General features: G+C 48.7%; 1 protein-coding gene across 3 annotated transcripts; it reads left to right on the forward strand.

The window, feature by feature from the left end:
• The first annotated feature begins 805 nt into the window (after positions 1–805).
• Positions 806–14,017, forward strand: SMKR1 (small lysine rich protein 1). Of its 3 annotated transcripts, none has more exons than XR_012432848.1 (3): positions 806–1,128; positions 7,598–7,723; positions 13,352–13,527. XR_012432848.1 is itself a non-coding variant. In XM_045388379.2 (3 exons), exons 2-3 carry the CDS (start codon positions 7,715–7,717, stop codon positions 13,540–13,542), a joined length of 204 nt encoding a protein of 67 aa, XP_045244314.1. In that variant the 5' UTR covers positions 806–1,128; positions 7,598–7,714; the 3' UTR covers positions 13,543–14,017. The 3 variants fall into 3 exon arrangements, 2 of the variants coding, with proteins under 2 accessions (XP_045244314.1, XP_045244315.1); XM_045388379.2 differs by having other exon boundaries at positions 13,348–14,017; XM_045388380.2 differs by lacking the exon at positions 7,598–7,723 and having other exon boundaries at positions 13,348–14,017.
• Positions 14,018–22,165: the final 8,148 nt, after the last annotated feature.

Here is a 22,165-nt window from a genome sequence, read left to right on the forward strand (position 1 = left end):
AATCTCAGCACTTTGGAAGGCTGAGGCGGGCGGATCGCCTGAGGTCAGGAGTTCGAGGCCAGCGTGACCAACATGGCGAAACCCCGTCTCTACTAAAAACACAAAAATTAGCCGGGCATGGTGGTACGCATCTGCAATCCCAGTCACTCAGGAGGCTGAGGCAGGAGAATGGCTTGAACTTGGGAGGCGGAGGTTGCAGTGAACCGAGATCGTGCCACTGCACTCCAACCTGGGCGACTGAGAGAGACTCGGTTGGAAAAAAAGAAAAGGAATGACAAGTCATAGAAAAGAATGAGTCGTACCACCTAAAGTGTAGCCTTCCCCTGCGGGGAGTGAGGCGGAACTGTACCTACTGTATCTTTCTTGCCCAGTCCTACTTGCACATGAACTCCCTCCCCACCCCTTTAGTCTCTCGGGCTCTTACTCTGTTTACCTGGCTCTTTTGCAAACATTTCCCATGATATTCTCCCTTCACTGTCATAGTCCTTATGCTCGTTTTCTAAAAGAGGTTCTCCGTTCTCCCAGGTCGGCTGCGTGAGCCGCCTAGCCTGTGCTCTCACGCCAGCGCCACCCCAGTGGGAGAGCCGCCCGCGCCCGCCCCTTCGCCCCGCGCCCGCTGCTCCAGCAGCCCAAACCCAGACGCTACAGCGCCAAACCGGGGTTCCGGGTGCTGGAGGCCGTGGTCGGCCTCGTGCTTGGTGAAGCCAGCGCGCGCGGCCCGGGAACCCAGCTCCTCCCACCCTCCGCGCGCGGCAGTGTTGCCCTGGCAACGGTTACCACGGCGAGGCCCTGCCCCACGCCCGCCGATTGTGCGCGCGGCCCCGCCCCCGAGGCGCACGCCGGCCCAGCGCCCACAGCTGCTGCGGCCTAGGGGCCGCGTGGGACCAGCAGGCACCTCGCGTCCAGGCGGCTCCGCGGCGGGCTGCTCCCTGAGCCGGCCGCGCTCCTCCGAGCGAGGCGTGGCGGGGAGGCGTAGTGAGGCCGGGCCCGCGGCGGTTCCCTGAGGAGGGCGGAGAGGGGGCCGGGGGCGCTAGGGGAACGGGCTCTGGGGCAGCGGCCCCGGTGGATACTAAGGGCTTCGGGATCGGGAGTCCACCACGCCTGCCTGCTCGGCTGAGAATCGCCATGGTAATCCCCGTCTCCCTAAAGTACCGGGGGCCCGGGCGCGCGCCGTGGAGCCCTAGGCTGTCCCGGAGAGGCGCGGGCGCCGAGGTCACCGCCTCTCCCTGGGGGCGACCTCAATGCTTGGCAAAAAGATGGAGGGGACAAGGGGTGCAGCAGCCGCGGAGTCAGGCGAGCCCTCTTTCCGGGTTTTAGGTCGTGGCCCTGTTGAGCAGCCCTCACACCCAGACGGTTGATGTGGGAAATAAAGGGAGGGTGGTACTGTGGCGTGGCACCTCAGGGCGCCAGGCCATGCCCACGCCCACAGTGACGGGTCCGGGCTCTTAGCTGCCGTCGCCACCCTGGGTCCCTGCGCGGGATTCTCCGCTGCTCTGCAGACTCAGGAAGCAGAGAGTGAGCCCTCGTGCCACCACCTTGCTGTCAGCAGCATTCCTGTTCTCCGCCCTCATCCAGTCACTTGCGACCTCCTTCCCACCTTCGCTGCTCTTTCCAGAAGGGCTGTGACTTTCCAGGCCCTGCCCCAAGTCCTCAGGGAGGCACCATTGTCTGCTAAACTAAGTACTGCACGCTTGAGCTGGGTGCACAGAGCCCTTGCTAAAGGGGCCTCAACCTCGAGCTTTCTCTGCTAAACAACAACAAACAAACAAAACCCCGCATCCCACACTAAACCCGCATTCTTCTGGAAGCCTCTTGCGCCTTCCCTGTCTTGATCCATTTTCTTTGAGATTTGGCTCAGAAGGACCGTGCCTCCTGCTTCCCCATCGCTCCTTCAGCTCCCACAGCCATTTGCACCTCACCTCTGGTGCTTTGCGTGTTTTTCCTTGGAAAGCCTTACTCCCCATTAGACTCTGGTGTAGAAATCATTAAGTTTCTGTGTTATTTCCAGTTTGTTTGCTGTAAAAGGGTTAAGTAAAAATTTATTGGTTTAAGTTGAGAGTCATTCCATGGTTGCTATTGCCTTTTTTTTTTTTTTTTTTTTTTTTTTGAGACAGGGTCTTGCTTTGTCACACAGGCTGGAGTACAATGGTGTGGTCACAGCTAACTGCAGCCTCGTCCTCTGGGGCTCAAGTGATCCTCCCACCTCAGCCTCCCAAGTAGCTGGGACCGTAGGCAAGCACCACCATGCCCAGCTAATTTTTGTATTTTTAGTAGAGACGGTTTCGCCAGCTTGCCCAGGCTCGTCTCAAACGCCTGGGCTCAAGGGATCCTCCCGCCTTGGCCTCTCAAAGTGCTGGGATTACAGGCGTGAGCCACTGTGCCCAGCCAATTGCCATTTCTTTCAGGGCCCAGGGAACTGAGGCAGAAAGCTGTACATAGCCATTTAAGCAAATGCCACTTAATTCATGCTCCTTGAATGAAGGTCAAACACAGTGCACAGGCCGGGCGCGGTGGCTCAAGCCTGTAATCCCAGCACTTTGGGAGGCCGAGACGGGCGGATCACGAGGTCAGGAGATCGAGACCATCCTGGTTAACACGGTGAAACCCCGTCTCTACTAAAAAATACAAAAAATTAGCCGGGCGCGGTGGTGGGCGCCTGTAGTCCCAGCTACTCGGGAGGCTGAGGCAGGAGAATGGCGTGAACCCGGGAGGCGGAGCTTGCAGTGAGCTGAGATCCGGCCACTGCACTCCAGCCCGGGCGACAGAGCGAGACTCTGTCTCAAAAAAAAACAAAAAAAAAACAAAAAAAAAACACAGTGCACAGAGCCTGCAGAGCGGAACCTTGCCTACCTTTCCTGCCTCAGCTGCTCTCACTGGCCTCCTTGATTGCCTGTGGGCTGGCCATGTTGGCCTTTTTTGGGTTTCGGTCTCTTTGTACACCTTCTCTCCGGCCTCAGAGCCTTTGCGTAGGCTGTTGGCCTTGGAATTACCTACCTTCAGCCCACAGGCCACTCTTAGCGAACCCTTCCTTTGACGTCCCAGACTAGGTCAGCCCTTGCCCATCCTGTGCTATTATAATGTCATGTGTTATAGGCATTATAGGGCCTTTATTAATTTCTTTGTTTTTATTTATTTTTTTAGAGATAGGGTCTTGCTTTGTTGCCCAGGCTGGAGTGCGATGGCATCATACGTAGCTCACTTTGGCCTTGAATTCCTGGGCTCAAGGGGTCCTCTCACCTCAGCCTCCTGAGTATCAGGGACTACAGGTGTGTGCTACCGAACCCGGCTAATTTTTTAAATTTTTGTAGAGACAGGATTTCACCATCTTTCCCAGGCTGGTCTCAAACTGGGTACAAGTGATCCACCCACCTCGGCCTCCCAGAGTGCTGGGATTACAGGTGTGAATCACGACACCTGGCCAATAGGGCCATTTCTTCACAACATGGATTGTGAGTAAATATGTTTGTGATTAGGTGACTAGTGTCTTTCTCAGACCTCACTGCACTGTAAGCATCGTGAGATATCTTTTGTTCCCCATCTAATACAGTGCCTGCTACACAGTAGATTTTTGTTAAATACTTCTTTTTTTTTTTTTTTTTTGAGACGGAGTCTCGCTCTGTCACCCCGGCTGGAGTGCAGTGGCCGGATCTCAGCTCACTGCAAGCTCCGCCTCCCGGGTTCCCGCCATTCCCCTGCCTCAGCCTCCCGAGTAGCTGGGACTACAGGCGCCCGCCACCTCGCCCGGCTAGTTTTTTGTATTTTTTAGTAGAGACGGGGTTTCACCGTATTAGCCAGGATGGTCTCGATCTTCTGACCTCGTGATCCACCCGTCTCGGCCTCCCAAAGTGCTGGGATTACAGGCTTGAGCCACCGCGCCCGGCCGTTAAATACTTCTTGAATGAATGAAGGAGGCATCTTAAAATTCAGAAAAGCAGAAATCCACATTTGCTTTCTAAATTCTGTTCTTGCATTGCATCTCAGTTGCGATGTATTCATTCACTCAGCAGATATTTGTGCATCCTTGCAGTGCGGCAGATATTGGTGTAGGCTGGGGAATTCAGTGGTAAATTTACAGACAGAATCTCTGGTGAGGGAAACAAACAATAAACATAAACAGTTACTATTAACTAGTGAAAAGTGCTGCGGGTAAGGAGATGGACAGTGACTCTACTGGGGTTGTTGGGAGACTGTTAAAGACAGACCACTGTACCTACCCCCCGTCCCTAGCCTGGGACAGTCTCAGTTTATGTTTGTTTATATTTGTTGAAGTATCTTGGTTTGGACAATAAATTATATGGTAACTCCAGTTATAGACAGAGTATAGACATGGTGTCAGGGACGTTTTTCTTTTTACTTTTTCTTTTTCTTTTTTCTTTTTTTTTTTGAGACAGAGTTTTGCTCTTGTCGCCCAGGCTGGAGTGCAATGGCACAATCTTGGTTCACTGCAACCTCCGCCTCCCAGGTTCAAGCAATTCTCCTGCCTCAGCCTCCTGAGTAGCTGGGATTATAGGCATCCGCCACCATGCCTGGCTAATTTTTTTGTATTTTTAGTAAAGACGGGGTTTCACCATGTTGTCCAGGCCGGTCTTGAACTCCTGGCCTCAGGTGATCCACCTGCCTCAGCCTCCCAAAATGCTGAGCCACTGTGAGCCACCATGCCCGGCCCGTCGGAGGTTTTTCTAAAGAGGTGGTATTTGAGCAGAGGCTAGCATAAAGAGAAGCAACAGATTCTGCCCTTTCAATTAGAAGGTCTGCAGGAAGAACAAGCATTGCACAGGGAGAAGCTCGGAGTGTTGGGAACTAGAAGAAAGTCCAGTGTGGCTGGAGTCAAGTGGTCTTCCTTAGGGAGTTTAGAGGGTTTTAAGTTGGGAGCTGCATGTTCTGAGACCAGGAACAGCCAAGAGCCACAAAGTTGTATTGATTCAACCCAAGGAATGGATGGGCCCAGAAACAAACCCTCCCATGTAATAATTTCTTAACAGATTTATTGAGGTGGAATGTATATACAATACATTTTACATGTTTAAAATGCATACTTTGGACATGGTGGCTCATGCCTGTAAACCCAGTATTTTGGGAGGCTGAGGCGAGAGGATAGCTTGAGCTCAGGAGTTCAAGACCTGCTTGGGCAACATAGTGAGACCCTCATCTCTACAAAAAGTAGAAAAAATTAGTTGGGGCCGGGTGCGGTGGCTCACACCTGTAATCCCAGCACTTCGGGAGGCCAAGGCAGGTGGATCACGAGGTCAGGAGATCGAGACCATCCTGGCGAACATGGTGAAACCCCATCCCTACTAAAAATACAAAAATATTAGCCGGGCGCGGTGGTGGGCGCCTGTAGTCCCAGCTGCTGGGGAGGCTGAGGCAGGAGAATGGCGTGAACCCGGGAGGTGGAGCTTGCAGTGAGCGGAGATCGCACACTGCACTCCAGCCTGGGAGACAGAGCAAGACTCCATCTCAAAAAAAAAAACAAAAGAAAAAGAAAAAATTAGTTCGGCGTGGTGGCGCAAATCTGTAGTCCCAGTTACTCAGGAGGCTGAAGTGGGAGGATCTCTTGAGCCTGGGACATCGAGGCTGCAGTGAGCCTGGGCAACAGAGTGAAACCTGTTTCAAAAAATAAATAAATAAAAATAAAATGCACATTTTGATAAGTTTAGCAAATGTGTTCATTCATTAAGCCATCACCACAATCAAGATTGTAAACACAGCCATCACCCATTTTTTTTGTAATCTACTTTTCTCTCTTGCCCCTGTCTGTACCCCTACTCCTTCCCAACCTTCCCAGGCAATGACTAGTCTGCCCTCTCTCTAGATTAGTTTATAGTTTCTAAGATTTTATATATATGCAGTCATATATTATAGTTTTTTTTTTTTATTTTACTGACTTTTTTTACTTGAGTAATTATTTGGAAATTTATCCATGTTGTATCATGTATCAGTAATTATTCCTTTTTAGTGCTGAGTAGCGTTCTGTTGTGTGGTTAAACCATGGTCTATCCATTCACCTGCTGATGGGCTTTTGGGTTGCCCTTCCTTCCTTCCTTCCTTCCTTCCTTCCTTCCTTCCTTCCTTCCTTCCTTCCTTCCTTCCTTCCTTCCTTCCTTCCTTCTTTCCTTCCTTCCTTTTCTCTCTCTCTCCTTCCTTCCTTTTCTTTCTCTCTCTCCTTCCTTCCTTCTTTCTTTTCTTTTCCTTTCCTTTTCTCTCTCTCTCTCCTTCCTTCCTTTTCCTTCTTTCCTTCTTTCCCTCCCTCTCTCTTTCTTTCTTTTTCTTTCTTTCTTTCCTTTCTCAGGATCTTATTTCGTCACCCAGGCTGGAATGCAGTGACATGATCGTGGCTCACTGCAGCCTTGACTTCCCTGGGCTCAGATGATCCTCCCACCTTAACTGGGACCACCACACCTAATTTTTTTCTTTTGTGTTTGTTTGTTTGTTTTAGACAGAGTCTTGCTTTCTCCCAGGCTGGAGTGCAGTGGTGTGATCTTGGCTCACTGCAAGCTCTGCCTCCTGGGTTCATGCCATTCTCCTGCCTCAGCCTCCCAAGTGGCTGGGGCTACAGGTGCCCACCACCACTCCTAGCTAATTTTTTGTATTTTTAGTAGAGATGGGATTTCACCGTGTTAGCCAGGATGGTCTCGATCTCCTGACCTCATGATCCACCCGCCTCGGCCTCCCAAAGTGCTGGGATTACAGGCGTGAGCCACCGCACCCAGCCTTTTTTTTTTTTTTTTTTTTTTTTTTTTTTGAGACGGAGTCTCGCTCTGTCACCGGGGCTGGAGCGCAGTGGCCGGATCTCAGCTCACTGCAAGCTCCGCCTCCCGGGTTTACGCCATTCTCCTGCCTCAGCCTCCTGTGTAGCTGGGACTACAGGCGCCCGCCACCTCGCCCGGCTAGTTTTTTGTATTTTTTTAGTAGAGACGGGGTTTCACCGTGTTCGCCAGGATGGTCTCGATCTCCTGACCTTGTGATCCGCCCGTCTCGGCCTCCCAAAGTGCTGGGATTACAGGCTTGAGCCACCGCGCCCGGCCTTTTTTTTTTTTTAATATAGGTATGGGGTCCCATTTTGTTGCCGGGGCTGATCTTGAACTTCTGGGCTCAAGTGATCTTTCTACCTTGGCCTCCCAAAGTGCTGAGATGACAGGCATGAGCCCCTGCACTTGGCCTGTTTCCAGTTTTTAGCTATTACAAATAAAGCTACTATGAACATTCATGTAAAAGTCCTTGAGTGAACATATGCTTTTATTTCCACCTTAGGAGTGGAATGGACTGGGTCATATGGTAGACATGTGTTTAACTTTTTATAGAGACTGCAGACTGTTTTTCAAAGTGGTTCTGTCATTTTAGATTTCCATCAGCAGTGTATGAGAGTTTCAGTTTCTTTACATCTTCACCAATACTTGGTAGGATCAGTCTTTTTGACTTGAGCCAGTCCAAAAGGTATGTGGTGGTGTCTCCTGGTTTTCATTGCATTTCACTAATGACTTAACGTTGAGTATCTTTTCATGTGCTTATTTGCCATCTGTATATCTTTTTTGGGGAAGGGTCTATTCAACCTTTGAACATGTTTTATTAAGTGGTTTTCTTACTATTGTGTTTTCAGGGTCCTCTGTTCTCCATATAGGCCTTTATGAGATTTATGATTGGCAGATATTTCCGCCAGTTTGATGCTTGGCTTTTCATTGTCTTAATAATATCTTTTGAAGAGCAAAAGCTTTAAATGTTGATGGTGAGTTTATCAAGTTGTTTTCTTGAGTTGTGAAACATTTGCCTAATAATCCAAGGTAGCAAAAGTCTTCTCTATTTTCTTGCAGAAGTGTTATAGTTTTTGGTTTTATATTTAATTCTATTATCTATTTTGAGTTGATTTTTACATATGGTGAAACCGTGGGTTGAGGTTAATTTTTTTGCAAATGGATATTCATTATTCCAGCACCACATGTTGAACAAGATTATCTTTGCTCCACCAATACCTTTGTTGAAAATTAGTTGATCAAATACGTGTGGATCTATTTCTGGACTCTATTCTGTCCCATTGTTCTAGTTACCTTTCTTGAAACCACTATCACACCATCTTGTTACGGTAGCTTTATAATAATTCTTAAAATAAGGTAGTATTAGTCCGCCAATTTTGTTCTTTTCTTTTTCTTTCTTTTTTGAGACAGGATCTTGCTCTGTCGCCCAGGCTAGAGTGCAGTGGTGCATTCTCGGCTCACTGCAACCTCTGCCTTCTGGGTTCAAGCGATTCTCCTGCCTCAGCCTCCTGAGTAACTGAAATTACGGGTGCCTGCCACCACAGTCGGCTAATTTTTGGATTTTTTGGTAGAGACCAGGTTTCACTGTAGTGGCCAGACTGGTCTCAAACTCCTGACCTCAGGTGATCCACCTACCTCAGTCTCCCAAAGTGTGAGGATTATAGGCGTGAGCCATTGCACACGGCCGGTTCTTTTTTATAAGTCCTTCACTTTTCCATGTGAATTTTGGAATCTTCCACAAAAAGATGAGAACTTTGAAAATAATGTCAAACCTTTATCTCACATCCTTTGCATTTCCATATGAATTTTAGACTCAGTTTGCCATTTTTGTACAATAAGATGAGAACTTCAAATAAAAATGTCAATGTGAATTTTAGGTCCCAAACCATTTTAAAGATTAAAACACATTGAGTCAAGTGTGGTTGGCATGCAAAAAAGTACAAGGTCATAAAGAAACAAAGACCCAGGCCAGGTGCGGTGGCTCATGCCTATAATCTCAGCACTTTGGGAGGCCGAGGCGGGCAGATCATGTGGTCAGGAGTTCAAGACCAGCCTGGCCAACATGATGAAACCCCATCTCTACTAAAAATACAAAAATTAGCCAGGCTTGGTGGCAGGCATCTGTAGTGCCAGCTATTTGGGAGGCTGAGGCAGGAGAATTGCTTGAACCTGGGAGGCAGAGGTTGCAGTGAGCCAAGATCATGCCATCGCACTCCAGCCTGGGCAACAAGAGCAAGACTCCGTCTCAAAAAAAAAAGGAAGGAAAGAAAGAGAGAGAAGGAGATAGAGAGAGAGAGAGAGAGAGAGAGAGAGAAAGAAAATCAAGACCCAAAGTCTTTCAGAGTTTCTGGTAAAATGTACATCCCATACCTGATGGGGTTGTTTTACCAGGAGAATGCAGTTAAAAGAAAGGGAGGGAGGGAAGGAAGGAAGGGAGGGAGGGAGGGAGGGAGGGAGGAAGGAAGGAAGGAAGGAAGGAAGGAAGGAAGGAAGGAAGGAAGGAAGGAGGGAGGGGGGGAGGGGGGGGAGGGAGGGGGGAGGGAGGGAGGGGAGGGGAGGGGACGGGAGGGAGGGAGAGAAGGAAGGGGGAGGGAGGGAAAGAAGGAGAGTGAGAGAGAGAGAAAGAAAGAAAAGAAAAGAAAAGAAATCAAAACCTAAAGTCTTTCAGAGTTTCTGGTAAATTGTACATCCCATACCTGATGGGGTTGTTTTACCAGGAGAATGCAGTTAAAAAAAGAAAGGGAAGGAAGGAAGGGAGGAAGGGAGGAAGGGAGGGAAAGAAAGAGAAAAGAGAAGAGAAAAGAAAAGAAAGGAAAAAAGAGGAAATAAATCAAGACCCAAAGTCTTTCAGAGTTTCTGGGAAAATGTACCTCCCATACCTGATGGGGTTATTTTACCAGGAGAATGCAGGTACATAGGATTTTCAAGTGGATTCTGCATTGCAAGATATGTCTCATTTTCATTACTGGGTTTTGTATCTAGGAATGTACTCCATTTCACCTAGCAAAAATGTGTTTTAGTTGGTTTTTTTTTTTAGATGGAGTCTCTGTCACCAGGCTGGAGGGCAGTGGTGCGATCTCGACTCACTGCAACCTCCACCTCCCGGGTTCAAGCAATTTTCCTGCCTCAGTCTCCTGAGTAGCTGGGGTTACAGGTGTGCGCCACCATGCCTGGCTAATTTTTGTATTTTTAGTAGGGATGAGGTTTCACCATGTTGGCCAGGTTGATCTCGAACTCCTGACCTCATGGTCCACCTGCTTCAGCCTCTCAAAGTGCTGGGATTACAGGTGTGAGCCACCATGCCCAGCCTATTTTAGTAGTTTTAACACATGAACCATGTTCCTTTTTGTTTAACTTGGGATATTTTTCGACTGCAATGCTGTGAATAGGATACCTATTTTATATAAATGGTTACCCTTGCAGGTGTCCTTGAACATTTATACCTTCCTCTCCTCTCCCTTGCCTACAGGAGATACTTTTTTTTTTTTTTTTTGAGACGGAGTCTCGCTCTGTCGCCCAGGCTGGAGTGTAGTGGCCGGATCTCAGCTCACTACAAGCTCCGCCTCCCGGGTTTACGCCATTCTCCTGCCTCAGCCTCCTGAGTAGCTGGGACTACAGGCGCCCGCCACCTCGCCCGGCTAAGTTTTTGTATTTTTTAGTAGAGACGGGGTTTCACCGTGTCAGCCAGGATGGTCTCGATCTCCTGACCTCGTGATCCGCCTGTCTCGGCCTCCCAAAGTGCTGGTATTACAGGCTTGAGCCACCGCGCCCGGCCAGGAGACACTTTTTAATAATATACTTCCATCTGTTATTTTCTGTATGTGTGGGTCAGAGGACATAGAGAAGTTCAACTCAGTTTTGTGCAGCTCTAGCAAATATAAATGTAAAACCAAAAACTATAACACTTCTAGAAGAAAATATAGACGATGTTTGTTACTTGGGTTAGGCAAAGATTTCTTGGGTATGACAAAAGCACAATCCATGAAAAACAGGTTGACAAGCTTGAAGTGTAATAGTGTATTTCCAGATTAGGATGGTATCCATTCATTTTCCCAGAGAACACTGACCTTATGGGGTAGTCATGGAAAGAGAATAGACACCAAGCCTGGTGGACGCTGGTTTCTGTGTGCTGGGTAGCCTAACTGAGCCCCTACATTTCCATTTTGAAGGCAGGAGTAATACCTAGAAATACAGCTCTGCCAGGTGCGGTGGCTCACACCCGTAATCCCAGCACTTTGGGAGGCCGAGGCGGGTGGATCACGAGGTCAGGAGATTGAGACCACCCTGGCTAACACGGGGAAACCCCATCTCTACTAAAAAATACAAAAAATTAGCCGGGCGTGGTGGCGGGCACCTGTAGTCCCAGCTACTCGGGAGGCTAAGGCAGGAGAATGGTGTGAACCCGGGAGTCAGAGCTTACAGTGAGCCGAGATCACGCCACTGCACTCCAGCCTGGGCGACAGAGTAAGACTCCATCTCAAAAAAAAAAAAAATCCCAGCACTTTGGGAGGCCGAGGCGGGTGGATCACGAGGTCAGGAGATCGAGACTATCCTGGCTAACATGGTGAAACCCCGTCTCTACTAAAAATACAAAAAACTAGCCGGGCGTGGTGGCGGGCGCCTGTAGTCTCAGCTACTTGGGAGGCTGAGGCGGGAGAATGGCGTGAACCCGGGAGGCGGAGCTTGCAGTGAGCCGAGATCAGGCCACTGCACTCCAGCCTGGGAGACACAGCGAGACTCCGTCTCAAAAAAAAAAAAAAAGAAATACAGCTTTGAGTGTTGGTGGTGTTACAGATGATGGCACAGGGGCACAGTGGCTCAAGCCTGTAATCCTAGCGCTTTGGGAGGCTAAGCTGGGAGGCTTGTTTGACAGGAGTTCAAGACCAGCCTAGGCAACATAGCGAGACTGTCTCTACCAAAAAGAAAAAAGAAAAAATTAGCCAGAAATGGTGGCTCATGCCTGTGATCCCAGCCACTTGGGCGGCTAAGGTGGGAGGATCGCTTGAGCCTGGAAGGTCAGGGTTACAGTAAGCTGAGTTTGTGTCACTGCACTCCAGCCTGGGTGACACAGCAAGACCTTTTCTCCAAAAAAAAAGGAAGGTGACGACAATCATCATTTATTGAGTAATTATTTCACATCAGACATGGTGCTAAGTGTCTTTTTTTTGCGGGGGGCGAGGGGGAGGCAGAGTCTCACTCTAGCCCCCAGGCTGAAATGCAGTGGCATGATCTTGGCTCACTGCAACCTCCGGCTCCTGGGTTCAGGCAATTCTCCTACCTCAGCCTCCTGAGTAGCTGGGATTACAGACGTGTGCCACCACGCCCAGCTAGTTTTTGTATTTTTAGTAGAGACAGGGTTTCACCTTGTTGGCCAGGCTGGTCTTGAACTTCCTGACCTCAGGTGATCCGCCCGCCTCCGCCTCCCAAAGTGCTAGGGTCACAGGCATGAGCCACCGCGCCTGGCCTGTGCTAAGTATCTTATATTTGTGTCTCATTTAAACCTCATGACTGCTTAATGAGGTGGAGACTACTTGTAAAACAAGTGCCAACATACATATTTGCATCCTGATTATCAAACTTGTTTTAAATTTAATGTGTATTATGAAAATTTCCAAACATAAATGAAAATAGAATTGTAAAGTAAAATCCTCATATTCATTTCTCAGATTCAGAAATGAGTAGGACTTTGCCATATTTACTTTATGTGTTTTTTCTGGGTGGGGGGCAGTGGGGGAGCTGCAGTGTTTTACAGCAAACCTCAGGCCTTCTTTGATTTCATCCCTGCAGATTTCAGTGTGTACTTCAGAAACGTGTGAACATTTTCTTCCGTGATTTGCTGCCATTGTCAGACCTAACAGAATTACTAATAATTCGTTGACATGATCAGATTTCCCTGATTAACTCAAAGACCTCTTTTTGCAGCTTGTTCAAATAAGAATGCAAACAAGGGCCACACCTTGCATTAGGTTGGGTCTCTTTTAATCAGGGTGCTTAATAAACATTTGTCAAATTAGATTGCATGTGACTTTCAGAAATTATTATAATTCTGGGTCGGAATTAAGCTGCTCTCAGAAGGCAGTTCTAGTTGCATTAATTGTTTTCTTTTGCCAAAGGGGGTTTGTCATTTAGAGAAGACACGACAATGCAAACTGTTTGTTGTGGCTGCTGTTTTGACTTATTTCCTTTTAGGAATTTTTTTTCCTTGTTCAATACAGAAATACTGAAAATGATACCAAGTTTATAAAAACTAACTCAGCCTGGCACGATGACTCACACCTGTAATCCCAGCACTTTGGGAGGCCGGGGTGGGCAGATCACTTGAGGCCAGGCATTTGAGACCAGCCTACCCAACATGGTGAAACCCTGTCTCTAATAAAAGTGCAAAAATTAGCCAGGTGTGGTGGGGCACACCTGTAATCTCAGCTACTTGGGAGGCCAAGGCAGGAGGATCACTTGAGCACGGGAGGTAGAGGTTGTAGTGAGCCAAGAGCATGTCACTGCACTCCAGGCTGGGTGATGGCAGTGAAACCCTGTCTCAAAAAAAAGAAAAAACAAAAACTAACTTCCCTCCTCCCATATTTATATTTGTCTTTGAAAGCCAGCTAAAGGGAAAAAAGGAAAAGGCCAGGGCAAGTCTCATGGGAAGAAACAGAAGAAGCCAGAAGTGGACATTCTCAGCCCCGCGGCCATGCTGAACCTCTACTATATCGCCCACAACGTCGCTGACTGCCTACACCTGCGAGGCTTCCACTGGCCGGGTGCTCCCAAAGGAAAGAAAGGGAGAAGCAAGTGACAGCATTTCACAACACATCTCTGTTACAGAGAACAGGACTTGGGAAAGAGAAGTCAGGATAACACAACTATTGCCAGCAACATAGACTTTACTCCAGACCACTTGAGATGCAAATTAAGTGTGCTTTTCTGTGATGGTTGATGATGGGGAAATGCACCTTACTTCCTCTGTTATGCCAGATATGGTTAGCCACTTTGGTTTTTTAGGAGTTATAGGGTGAGAAAAGCCTGAGTAATTCCTACACAGTGTGGTGAAATTAATAGAACTTTCAGAAATTATTATAATTCTGGGTCAGAATTAAACTTTGCTCCCAAAAGGCAGTTCTAGTTGCATTAATTGTTTTCTTTTGCCAAAGAGGGTTTGTCATTTAGAGAAGACACCGCAAAAAGCACTGGGTTTCCTTAGGAACATTGCTCTCTTGGGCACTATTTCCTTTTTTTTTAAATGGAAAATAATAAATACTTTGTTTCTATAATTTTCTTCTCAGCAGTCTGACTCTGTTTGATTTGAATTAGCCACAGGCTCCGCGGATGCTAAGATGGTCACGAATGCTCTGACCCTGCCAGTCCTGCAAGCAGATGGTGAGAAGCGGCTGACAGTTGCGAAACGGCTGGGTGCAGGGCAAAGGGGGCAAATCCGCCCATCCCTTTCTTTTTTCTTTTATTTTTCGGACAGAGTCTTGCTCTGTTGCCCAGGCTGGAGTGAAGTGGCAAAATCTCAGTTCACTGCAACCTCTGCCTCCTAGGTTTAAGCGATTCTCCTGCCTCAGCCTCCCAAGTAGCTGGGATTACAGGCACACGCCATCAGGCCAGGCTAATTTTTTAATTTTTAGTAGAGACAGGATTTTACCATGTTGGCCAGGCTGGTCTCGAACTCCTGACCTCAGGTGATCTGCTCGCCTCAGTCTCCCAAAATGCTGGGATTACAGGCATGAGCCACTGTACTCACCTCGGCCTCCCAAAGTGCTGAATTACAGGTGAGAGCCATCACACCCGGCCATCCCTCTTTTTTCCCTTTCACCTGACTCTTCTCCCGCCTCCCCTCCACACTCTATTTCTTCCCATCTTCTGCATACTTTGTTAAACTTGGCTGGCCCCGAGTTATAGAATTGGTGCCAGGCACTTGCCCCGGGCATTCGGCTGATATTCTAGGATCTCCCTAGCCCTGTAAGGAGACGCCTAAGAGGTGAAACTGCAGTTCTTTCTCCTCTGCCCAGAGGCCTGAATTCTCCAGATGTGAAAGCCAGCGTTCTATAAGTGTGGACGCTGTCTCTGACTCCCTGAGCACTCCATCCCTGCTTCCTGCTCTGTCTTCCTGCCTCTTCCTGCCCCTCCCCAGCCCCTGCACTGTTGTCTCCATTCACCCTTCTGAGCCCAAAACTGACACACTCTAGGCAGCACCTCCAGGGATGTTCTAGTTTGTTGGAATTATAATTATGCTGCAGGTGGCCTTGTGAGGATTGCAAGGATTCATGAGGTTTGCTAAGGGAGGCTGCAACTCAGGACTCAGGCTTTCATATGCATCAGAGAAAAAAAGGAAGCTCCATGAATCTCTGTGCTAGAGAAGCGGGGTGTCCGTGACCCACATCAGCCTGTTGGGAACAATATTGTCTACCTGCACCACCTGTGCAGTTTCCAGAGGAGCCCTCACTTGGGTGAATCTGAAGGGAGGTCTCCTCTGCTCTCTGTTTTCTGGCTTTGGAGACAGGGAGCACCTTCCCACCCTGTTAGGGACTGCTGAACTCCTAACTCCAGTGCAGCAGTTCTCACACTTGAGCGAGCCTCTCGGTCACCTGGAACACTTGGCTAAGTGCAGATTGCTGGGCCCTACCCCCGCAGAAAGGATGGGCTCAGGGATTTGTGTTTCCAGTACGTTGGCAGGTTATGCTGCTGCTGCCCAGCCACACAGGTAGAGAGCCACCGCTCCAGTTAATGCTGCCTACCCAGAAGCTAAAAGGCTTGTGGAATCCGAACCTGTAGGATGTATAACGTCCTTTCCTGCCTCACCTGGGTTCAGGAGCTTCTATTTGAGCAGTTGGTTATTGGAAGGTTGGGGAGAAGGCACCTGCAGAGCTTCCTTTTGATCCCTGACTGCCCGCACCCGCAAGGCTTCCATTGGCCAGGTGCTGCCAAGGGAAAGAAAGGGAGAAGCAAGACTTAAGTGACAGCATTTCACAACACATCTCTGTTACAGAGAACAGGGCTTGGGGAAGAGAAGTCAGGATAACAACTATTGCCAGCAACATAGATTTTACTGCAGACGACTTGAAATGCTGCTCACCTGCAGCACAGATCCAGGCATTTACAGGCTAATAAGGTTTGAAAGCGGCCATGCTCTTCTCTTTTGAGACGATGAAATGATGAGCCAGGACTGAGGTGCTGGAATGGGGGAAGCACTGGTCTAACTGGCTGGGGCACCGTGACTCAAGGCTCACCCCCAGTTTAGCAGACTGGTTGAGGCTGTCTCAGTATCGTGCTCGTTGGAGCCCTGGGGTTCTGAGAGACGCCGTAAGAAATTTTGGGTTCTAATAGCCATGCTCTAGTGTTACCACATATACATAAAGTTATAAACATTACACACTATATAAAGGTTATGATGCATTTTACTTTTTGAGAAATTATTTTTATTTTAGTGAAACACTGAACTTAAAACTTTTTTCAACAAAAGCTATTTCAATACATTAATTGAGCATCTATTATGCTTGGCACGAAGACAAGGATAGTACTGGTATGTCTAGCCTACTGATCCCTACTGATACGATTTAGCTGTGTCCCCAGCCAAATCTGATATTGAATTGTAGCTCCCATAATTTCCACGTGTCGTGAGAGGGTTCGGTGGGAGATAATTGAATAATGGGAGTGGTTTTCCCCATACTGTTCTCATGGTAGTGAGTAAGTCTCACGAGATCTGATGGTTTGATAAGGGCTTCCCCTTTCACTTGGCTCTCATTCTGTTTTGTCTGCTGCCGTGGCCATGTGAGATGTGCCTTTCACCTTTCACTGTGATTGTGAGGCCTCCCCAGCCATGTGGAACTGTGAGTCCATTAAACCTCTTTTTCTTTATAAGTTACCCAGTCTTGGGTATGTCTTTATCAGCAGCATGAGAACAGACTAATACACTTACTCTCAAGGAGCTTCCAGTCTGGTCAAGAAGGCTACTACCCAGATTAACAGAGGGCAACTAAGTTTCTATTTCAACTTTGATAAAGTACATTCATGGGCCAGGCGTGGTGACTCAAGCCTGTAATCCCAGCACTTTGGGAGGCCAAGACGGGCGGATCACGAGGTCAGGAGATCGAGACCATCCTGGCTAACACGGTGAAACCCCGTCTGTACTAAAAAATACAAAAAACTAGCCAGGCGAGGTGGCGGGCGCCTGTATTCCCAGCTACTCGGGAGGCTGAAGCAGGAGAATGGCGTAAACCCGGGAGGCAGAGCTTGCAGTGAGCTGAGATTCGGCCACTGCACTCCAGCCTGGGCGACAGAGCGAGACTCCGCCTCAAAAAAAAAAAAAAAAGTACATTCATGATGCAATTTATGAAGGTGATTAAGAGGAGGGTGGGATTAAGACCTCTAGAGGACATCTGGAGGATATCTGATGATAAAATATATCCTTGAACCCTGCTGTTTTTATTTCCCCTAAACCCAAATTGGCAAGAATCCTGATTCTTGCTGCTTTTAAAGATTCAAAGAGGAGCTTGTGAAAGGCACAGGGTATTGGGTCATTTTGCATTGCTATAAAGAAATACCTGAGGCGGAGGCAGGCAGATCACTTGAAACCAGGAGTTTGAGACCAGCCCGGCCGACATGGTGAAATCCTGTCTCTACTAAAAATACAAAAATTAGCTGGGCAGCTGGTAGCTCATGCCTGTAATCCCAGCACTTTGGGAGGCTGAGGCGGGCGGATCACAAGGTCAGGAGTCAGAGACGCTTGGCCAAGATGGTGAAACCCTGTCTCTACTAAAAATACAAAAAATTAGTCAGGCGTGTTGGCACACACCTGTAGTCCCAGCTACTCAGGAGGCTGGGGCAGGAGAATCGCTTGAACCCGGGAGGCAGAGATTGCAGTGAGCCGAGATTGCACCATCGCGCTCCAGCCTGGGGGACAGAGTGAGCCTCTGTCTCACACACTCACAAATTAGCTGCACGTGATGGTGCACGCCTATAATCCCAACTACTAAAGAGGCTGAGGCAGGAGAATTGCTTGAACCCAGGAGGCGGAGGTTGCAGTGAGCTGAGATCTCACCACCGCACTCCAGCCTGGGCAACAGAGTAAGACTGTCTCAAAAAAAAAAAACAGGTTTAATTGGCTCACAGTTCTGCAGGCTATACAAGCATCACACCAGCGTCTGCTGGGCTTCTGGGGAGGCCTCCAGAAGCTTTTACTTATGGCAAAAGGGTGCAGGCACACCACATGCCTAGAGCAGGAGCAAAAGAGAGAGGATTGTGGGGAGGTGCCACATGCTTTTAAACAACTAGATTTGGCAAGAACTCACTATCTCGAGAACAGCACCAATCCATGCGGGATCCATCCCCATGACTCAAACACCTCCACCAGGCCCCACCTCCAACACTGGGGATTACAATTCCACATGAGATTTGGGCAGGGACAAATATAAGCAGTGATAGGAAAGTCCACATACAGGCCATGAGGGCTACCTGGAGGAGGCAACAGCTGAAGTGAAGGCCTTGCTGTGAAACTATGGGGGCTTTTTGTGAGGAAGGCTCTATGCAAGGGAGAGGATGGATACGGGACTTGATGGTTAGAAAGTGGGAGAGAAGTCCAGGTGCAGTGGCTCACACCTGTAATCCCAGCACTTTGGGAGGCCAAAATGGGTGGATCACCTGAGGTCAAGAGTTCGAGCCCAGCCTGGCCAATGTGGTAAAACCCCGTCTCTCCTAAAAATAAAAAAATTAGCTGGGCATGGGGGCAGGCGCCTGTAGTCCCAGCTACTTGGGAGGCCAAGGCCAAGGGAGAATGGCTTGAACCTGGGAGGTGGAGCTTGCAGTGAGCCAAGATCACGCCACTGTACTCCAGCCTGGGTGACAGAGTGAGACTGTCTCAAAAAAAAAAAAAAAAAAAAAAAAGTGGGAGAGAAGGGAACGGTGACTACAGGAATAGAAAAAGTGTCCACTGAGGAGGAAGGAGGACTTGGCAGTCACATGTGGATGGGGCAGACATGTTTTAGGATGGAATTTTCCTTACAAAACTGAGGATAGAATCCAGAGAGACAGTGACAAGTGTCAGTGAGGGTGGGAGAAATTGCAACCCTCATGCGTTGCTGATGGGGATATAAAATGCAGCTGCCATGGAAAACAGTTTGGCAGCCACTCAGAATGTAAGTAGAGTTACCATACGGCCCAGCAATTCCACTCCCAGGTGATGCCCAGAGAACTGAACACACAGTCACACAACATCTTGTACATAAGCCAGGTGCAGCGGTGCTCGCCTATAGACCCAGTTACTCAGGAGGCTGAGGCCAGAGGGTATCTTGAGCCCAGGAGTTCGAGGCCAGCCTGGGTAACACAGTCAAGACCCTGTCTCAAAAATACCAAAAAACAAAACAAAACTTACATACAAATGTTTATTACAGCATTTTTCATAATAGCTAAAAAGTGAAAATAACCCAAATGTCCATCAACAACAGAGAAATGGAGTCTATCCATACTATGGAATATTATTTAAATGCAAAAAGGAATGAAATAGTGATATGTGCTACACCGCATGGATGAACCTTGAAAACACGGTGCTAAGTGAAAGAAGCCAGATACAAAGGCTACATATATTGTAATCCCATTTAGATGAAATACTCACACAAGCAAAGCCCTAGAGACAGAAAGTGGATTAGTGAGTGCCAGGGGGAAATGAGAAGTAGTGGCTGTTAATGGGTCTGTAACCCTTGGGTCCTTTTTTGCATGGTAAAATGTTCTGGAATTCAATAGTAGTGATGTTGCATAACCTTGAGACTATACCGAAAACCACTAAGCTGTACATTTTAAAAGGGTGAATTTGATGGTATGTGAATCATGTCTCAAGCTGATGACAGCTAGAAAAGGTCTAGAAACAAGACTGAGAGATAAAGAGGAGGCAAGTCCCAGATACCAGAGCAGGTGGCCCCAACAGAGACGAGGCCACGGAATAGGGAACAGACGGAATAGGGTCAGACCCTTGCAGCTAGATCCTGGGACAGAGGAACTTGGGAGCTATGGCAGGAGGGACCGCACACCCGAGCTGTCCAACGTTCCTGCCAGGGCTGAACTCATCTTGGAAAAAAAAAAAAAAAAGGCTGGGCACAGTGGCTCACACCTGTAATCTCAGCACTTTGGGAGGCCGAGGCAGGCAGATCACGAGGTCAGGAGTTCGAAACCAGCCTGGCCAACATGGTGAAACCCCCTCTTTACTAAAAATACCAAAATTAGCGAGGCATGGTGGCACACGCCTGCAATCCTAGCTACTCAGGAGGCTGAGGCAGGAGAATTGTTTGAACTCGGTTGCAGTGAGCTGAGATCACAGTACTACACTCCAGCCTGGGTGACAAAGTGAGACTCCATCTCAGAAAAAAAAAAGTACACAGGGAACACTTGGGAAAAACAAGAGCCACAAAGAAGACAATTAGAATCACCCCAAGTCCCGCCCATCTGTGGCTAAGCTGTGTCAGCCATTTGTCACATTTGGTGTATACTCAGGCTATTTTCTACGTGCTGGTATAAGTGTATCTCCATGTACACGAGGGTACATATTTTTATTCTAGGTCAAGTCTGTCTTCTGCATTTTCAAGCTCTTCCTCCCTGCCAGCTCCTTCCTCACAGCCCGGAAAACAGAGACTCTTTTCCCCACTTTTTAATGCAAGAATCTGGGGCTCACTGAAGTTAGGAGTGAGGGTGTTCCAAAGATGTGTGGACCAGTAATGAATTGCACATTCATTAAATGAGTGTTTATCAAGGACCTGTGTGTGCCAGGCACTGGGCGACAGACATGAGGCCAACAGATATATGGTCCTGTTCTCCTGGGGCTCCAGTCTACGGGGAGCTAAAGGTGAGTAGGTATTAGTTGGTGCTGCTTGGCGTATCAGCACTGTCCAGGAGAATCGTCCCTGATAATAGAGATGTTCTATGCTGCACTGTCCATCACAGCCTAGAACCACATGGGGCAGCTGAGCATGACATGTGGTCAGTGCAACTGACGATCTGAATGTCTGATGTGGTTTCATTGTAATTCATTCAAATTTAAGTAGCCCCATGTGGCTAGTGGCTATTGTATCAGACAGCGCAGAGCTACCTGCGGAAAAGCTCTGACCTAGTTGGGGACGGGAAGAGAGGCAGGAAGGTGTTACTGAGGAAGCGATGTTGGAGTTGAGAGCTGGAGAGGGATTTACCACGAAGCCAGCGAAGCCGTGGCCTTTTGTATTCATACTGTTGTGCTCTTCTTCTTAAAGAAAGTTCCCAAGCTCTAGGCCCCACAAAACCTGGCTCTGCCCTTGGACTAAGTTCGACAGGGCCAGAGAATGTGCAAAGGCAGGAAGGAGGGAGCGTGGCAGGGCGAGGAGACTCAACAGAGCAGAGACAGGGGAGGGGGCTACAGGAATCTTGTGGAACCCTAGTGAACCCCTTCAGGCTAGCCTGGTGGCTCCAGGATCCCAGCCGGGGCCAAGAACCGCAGCAGCAGCGTGGTGACTCCTCGCTCCTGAGCTGCTGTAGTGAGAGGACAGACTCCACGAGCCCTGGCTGCCTGGTCCTCTTGGCTCTGCCCGGCTTTCTCCGCCTGTGAGTTCTGCCTTCTGTCGGCGTCAGCGTCTCCACCACCGCAGCTTGTTGTGATCCTCCAGGATCTCCTGTGACTCCTGCTGTACTTTCTGGTCTCTGTCTTTGCTTGCGTTGAGCTCCAGCTTCCTCTCCTAAATGTCTTATTATCAGGGTTTGACAGGAGCAAGAGTCTGATTGACTGCCCTGGTCTTTCCCGGCCGGGCGGGCTGTGTCGTGGCAGCCACTGGATGAGCTGTGGGGGGTCTGGGGCTTCCCACCCCCATCAGGTATGCCTGAGGCTGGCAATGGTCAGGAGCTGCAAAATACCCACCAGGGATCTGCCTTGGGGTTGGGGGTGGGGACCGCAGGTTGCCTGAGGGTTTGCTTCTGTCTCTTTGTCTCTCCCTCAGGCTGAAGACCATCCCTTTAGAGTCAAGATCCTGGGAAGAACTTGCTTACCCTTCGGTCTTTTTCCTTTACTTTCTCATCTTTCTGTCACACATTTTTTCCCTCTCACTTTTTTTTTGGTTGCCACCTTTGTATTTTATTTATTTATTTTGAGTCTTGCTCCATCACCCAGGCTGGAGTGCAGTGGGGCAATCTCGGCTCACTGTAACCTCGGCCTCCCAGGTTCAAGTGATTCTCCCACCTTAGCCTCCCCTAGTAGCTGGGGCTGCAGGGCCGCGCCACCACACTCGGCTAATTTTTGTATTTTTATTAAAGACGGGGTTTCACCATGTTGGCCAGGCTGGTCTCGAAGTCCTGACCTCAGGTGACCCGCCCACCTTGGCCTCTCAAAGTGCTGGGATTACAGGTGTGAGCCACCATGCCCGGTCCTAACTTTGTATTTAAAAAAATTAAAAATTGGCTGGGTGCAGTGG

This window comes from Macaca fascicularis, chromosome 3 (genome assembly GCF_037993035.2).
Source record: "Macaca fascicularis isolate 582-1 chromosome 3, T2T-MFA8v1.1".
Classification (NCBI taxonomy): domain Eukaryota; kingdom Metazoa; phylum Chordata; class Mammalia; order Primates; family Cercopithecidae; genus Macaca; species Macaca fascicularis.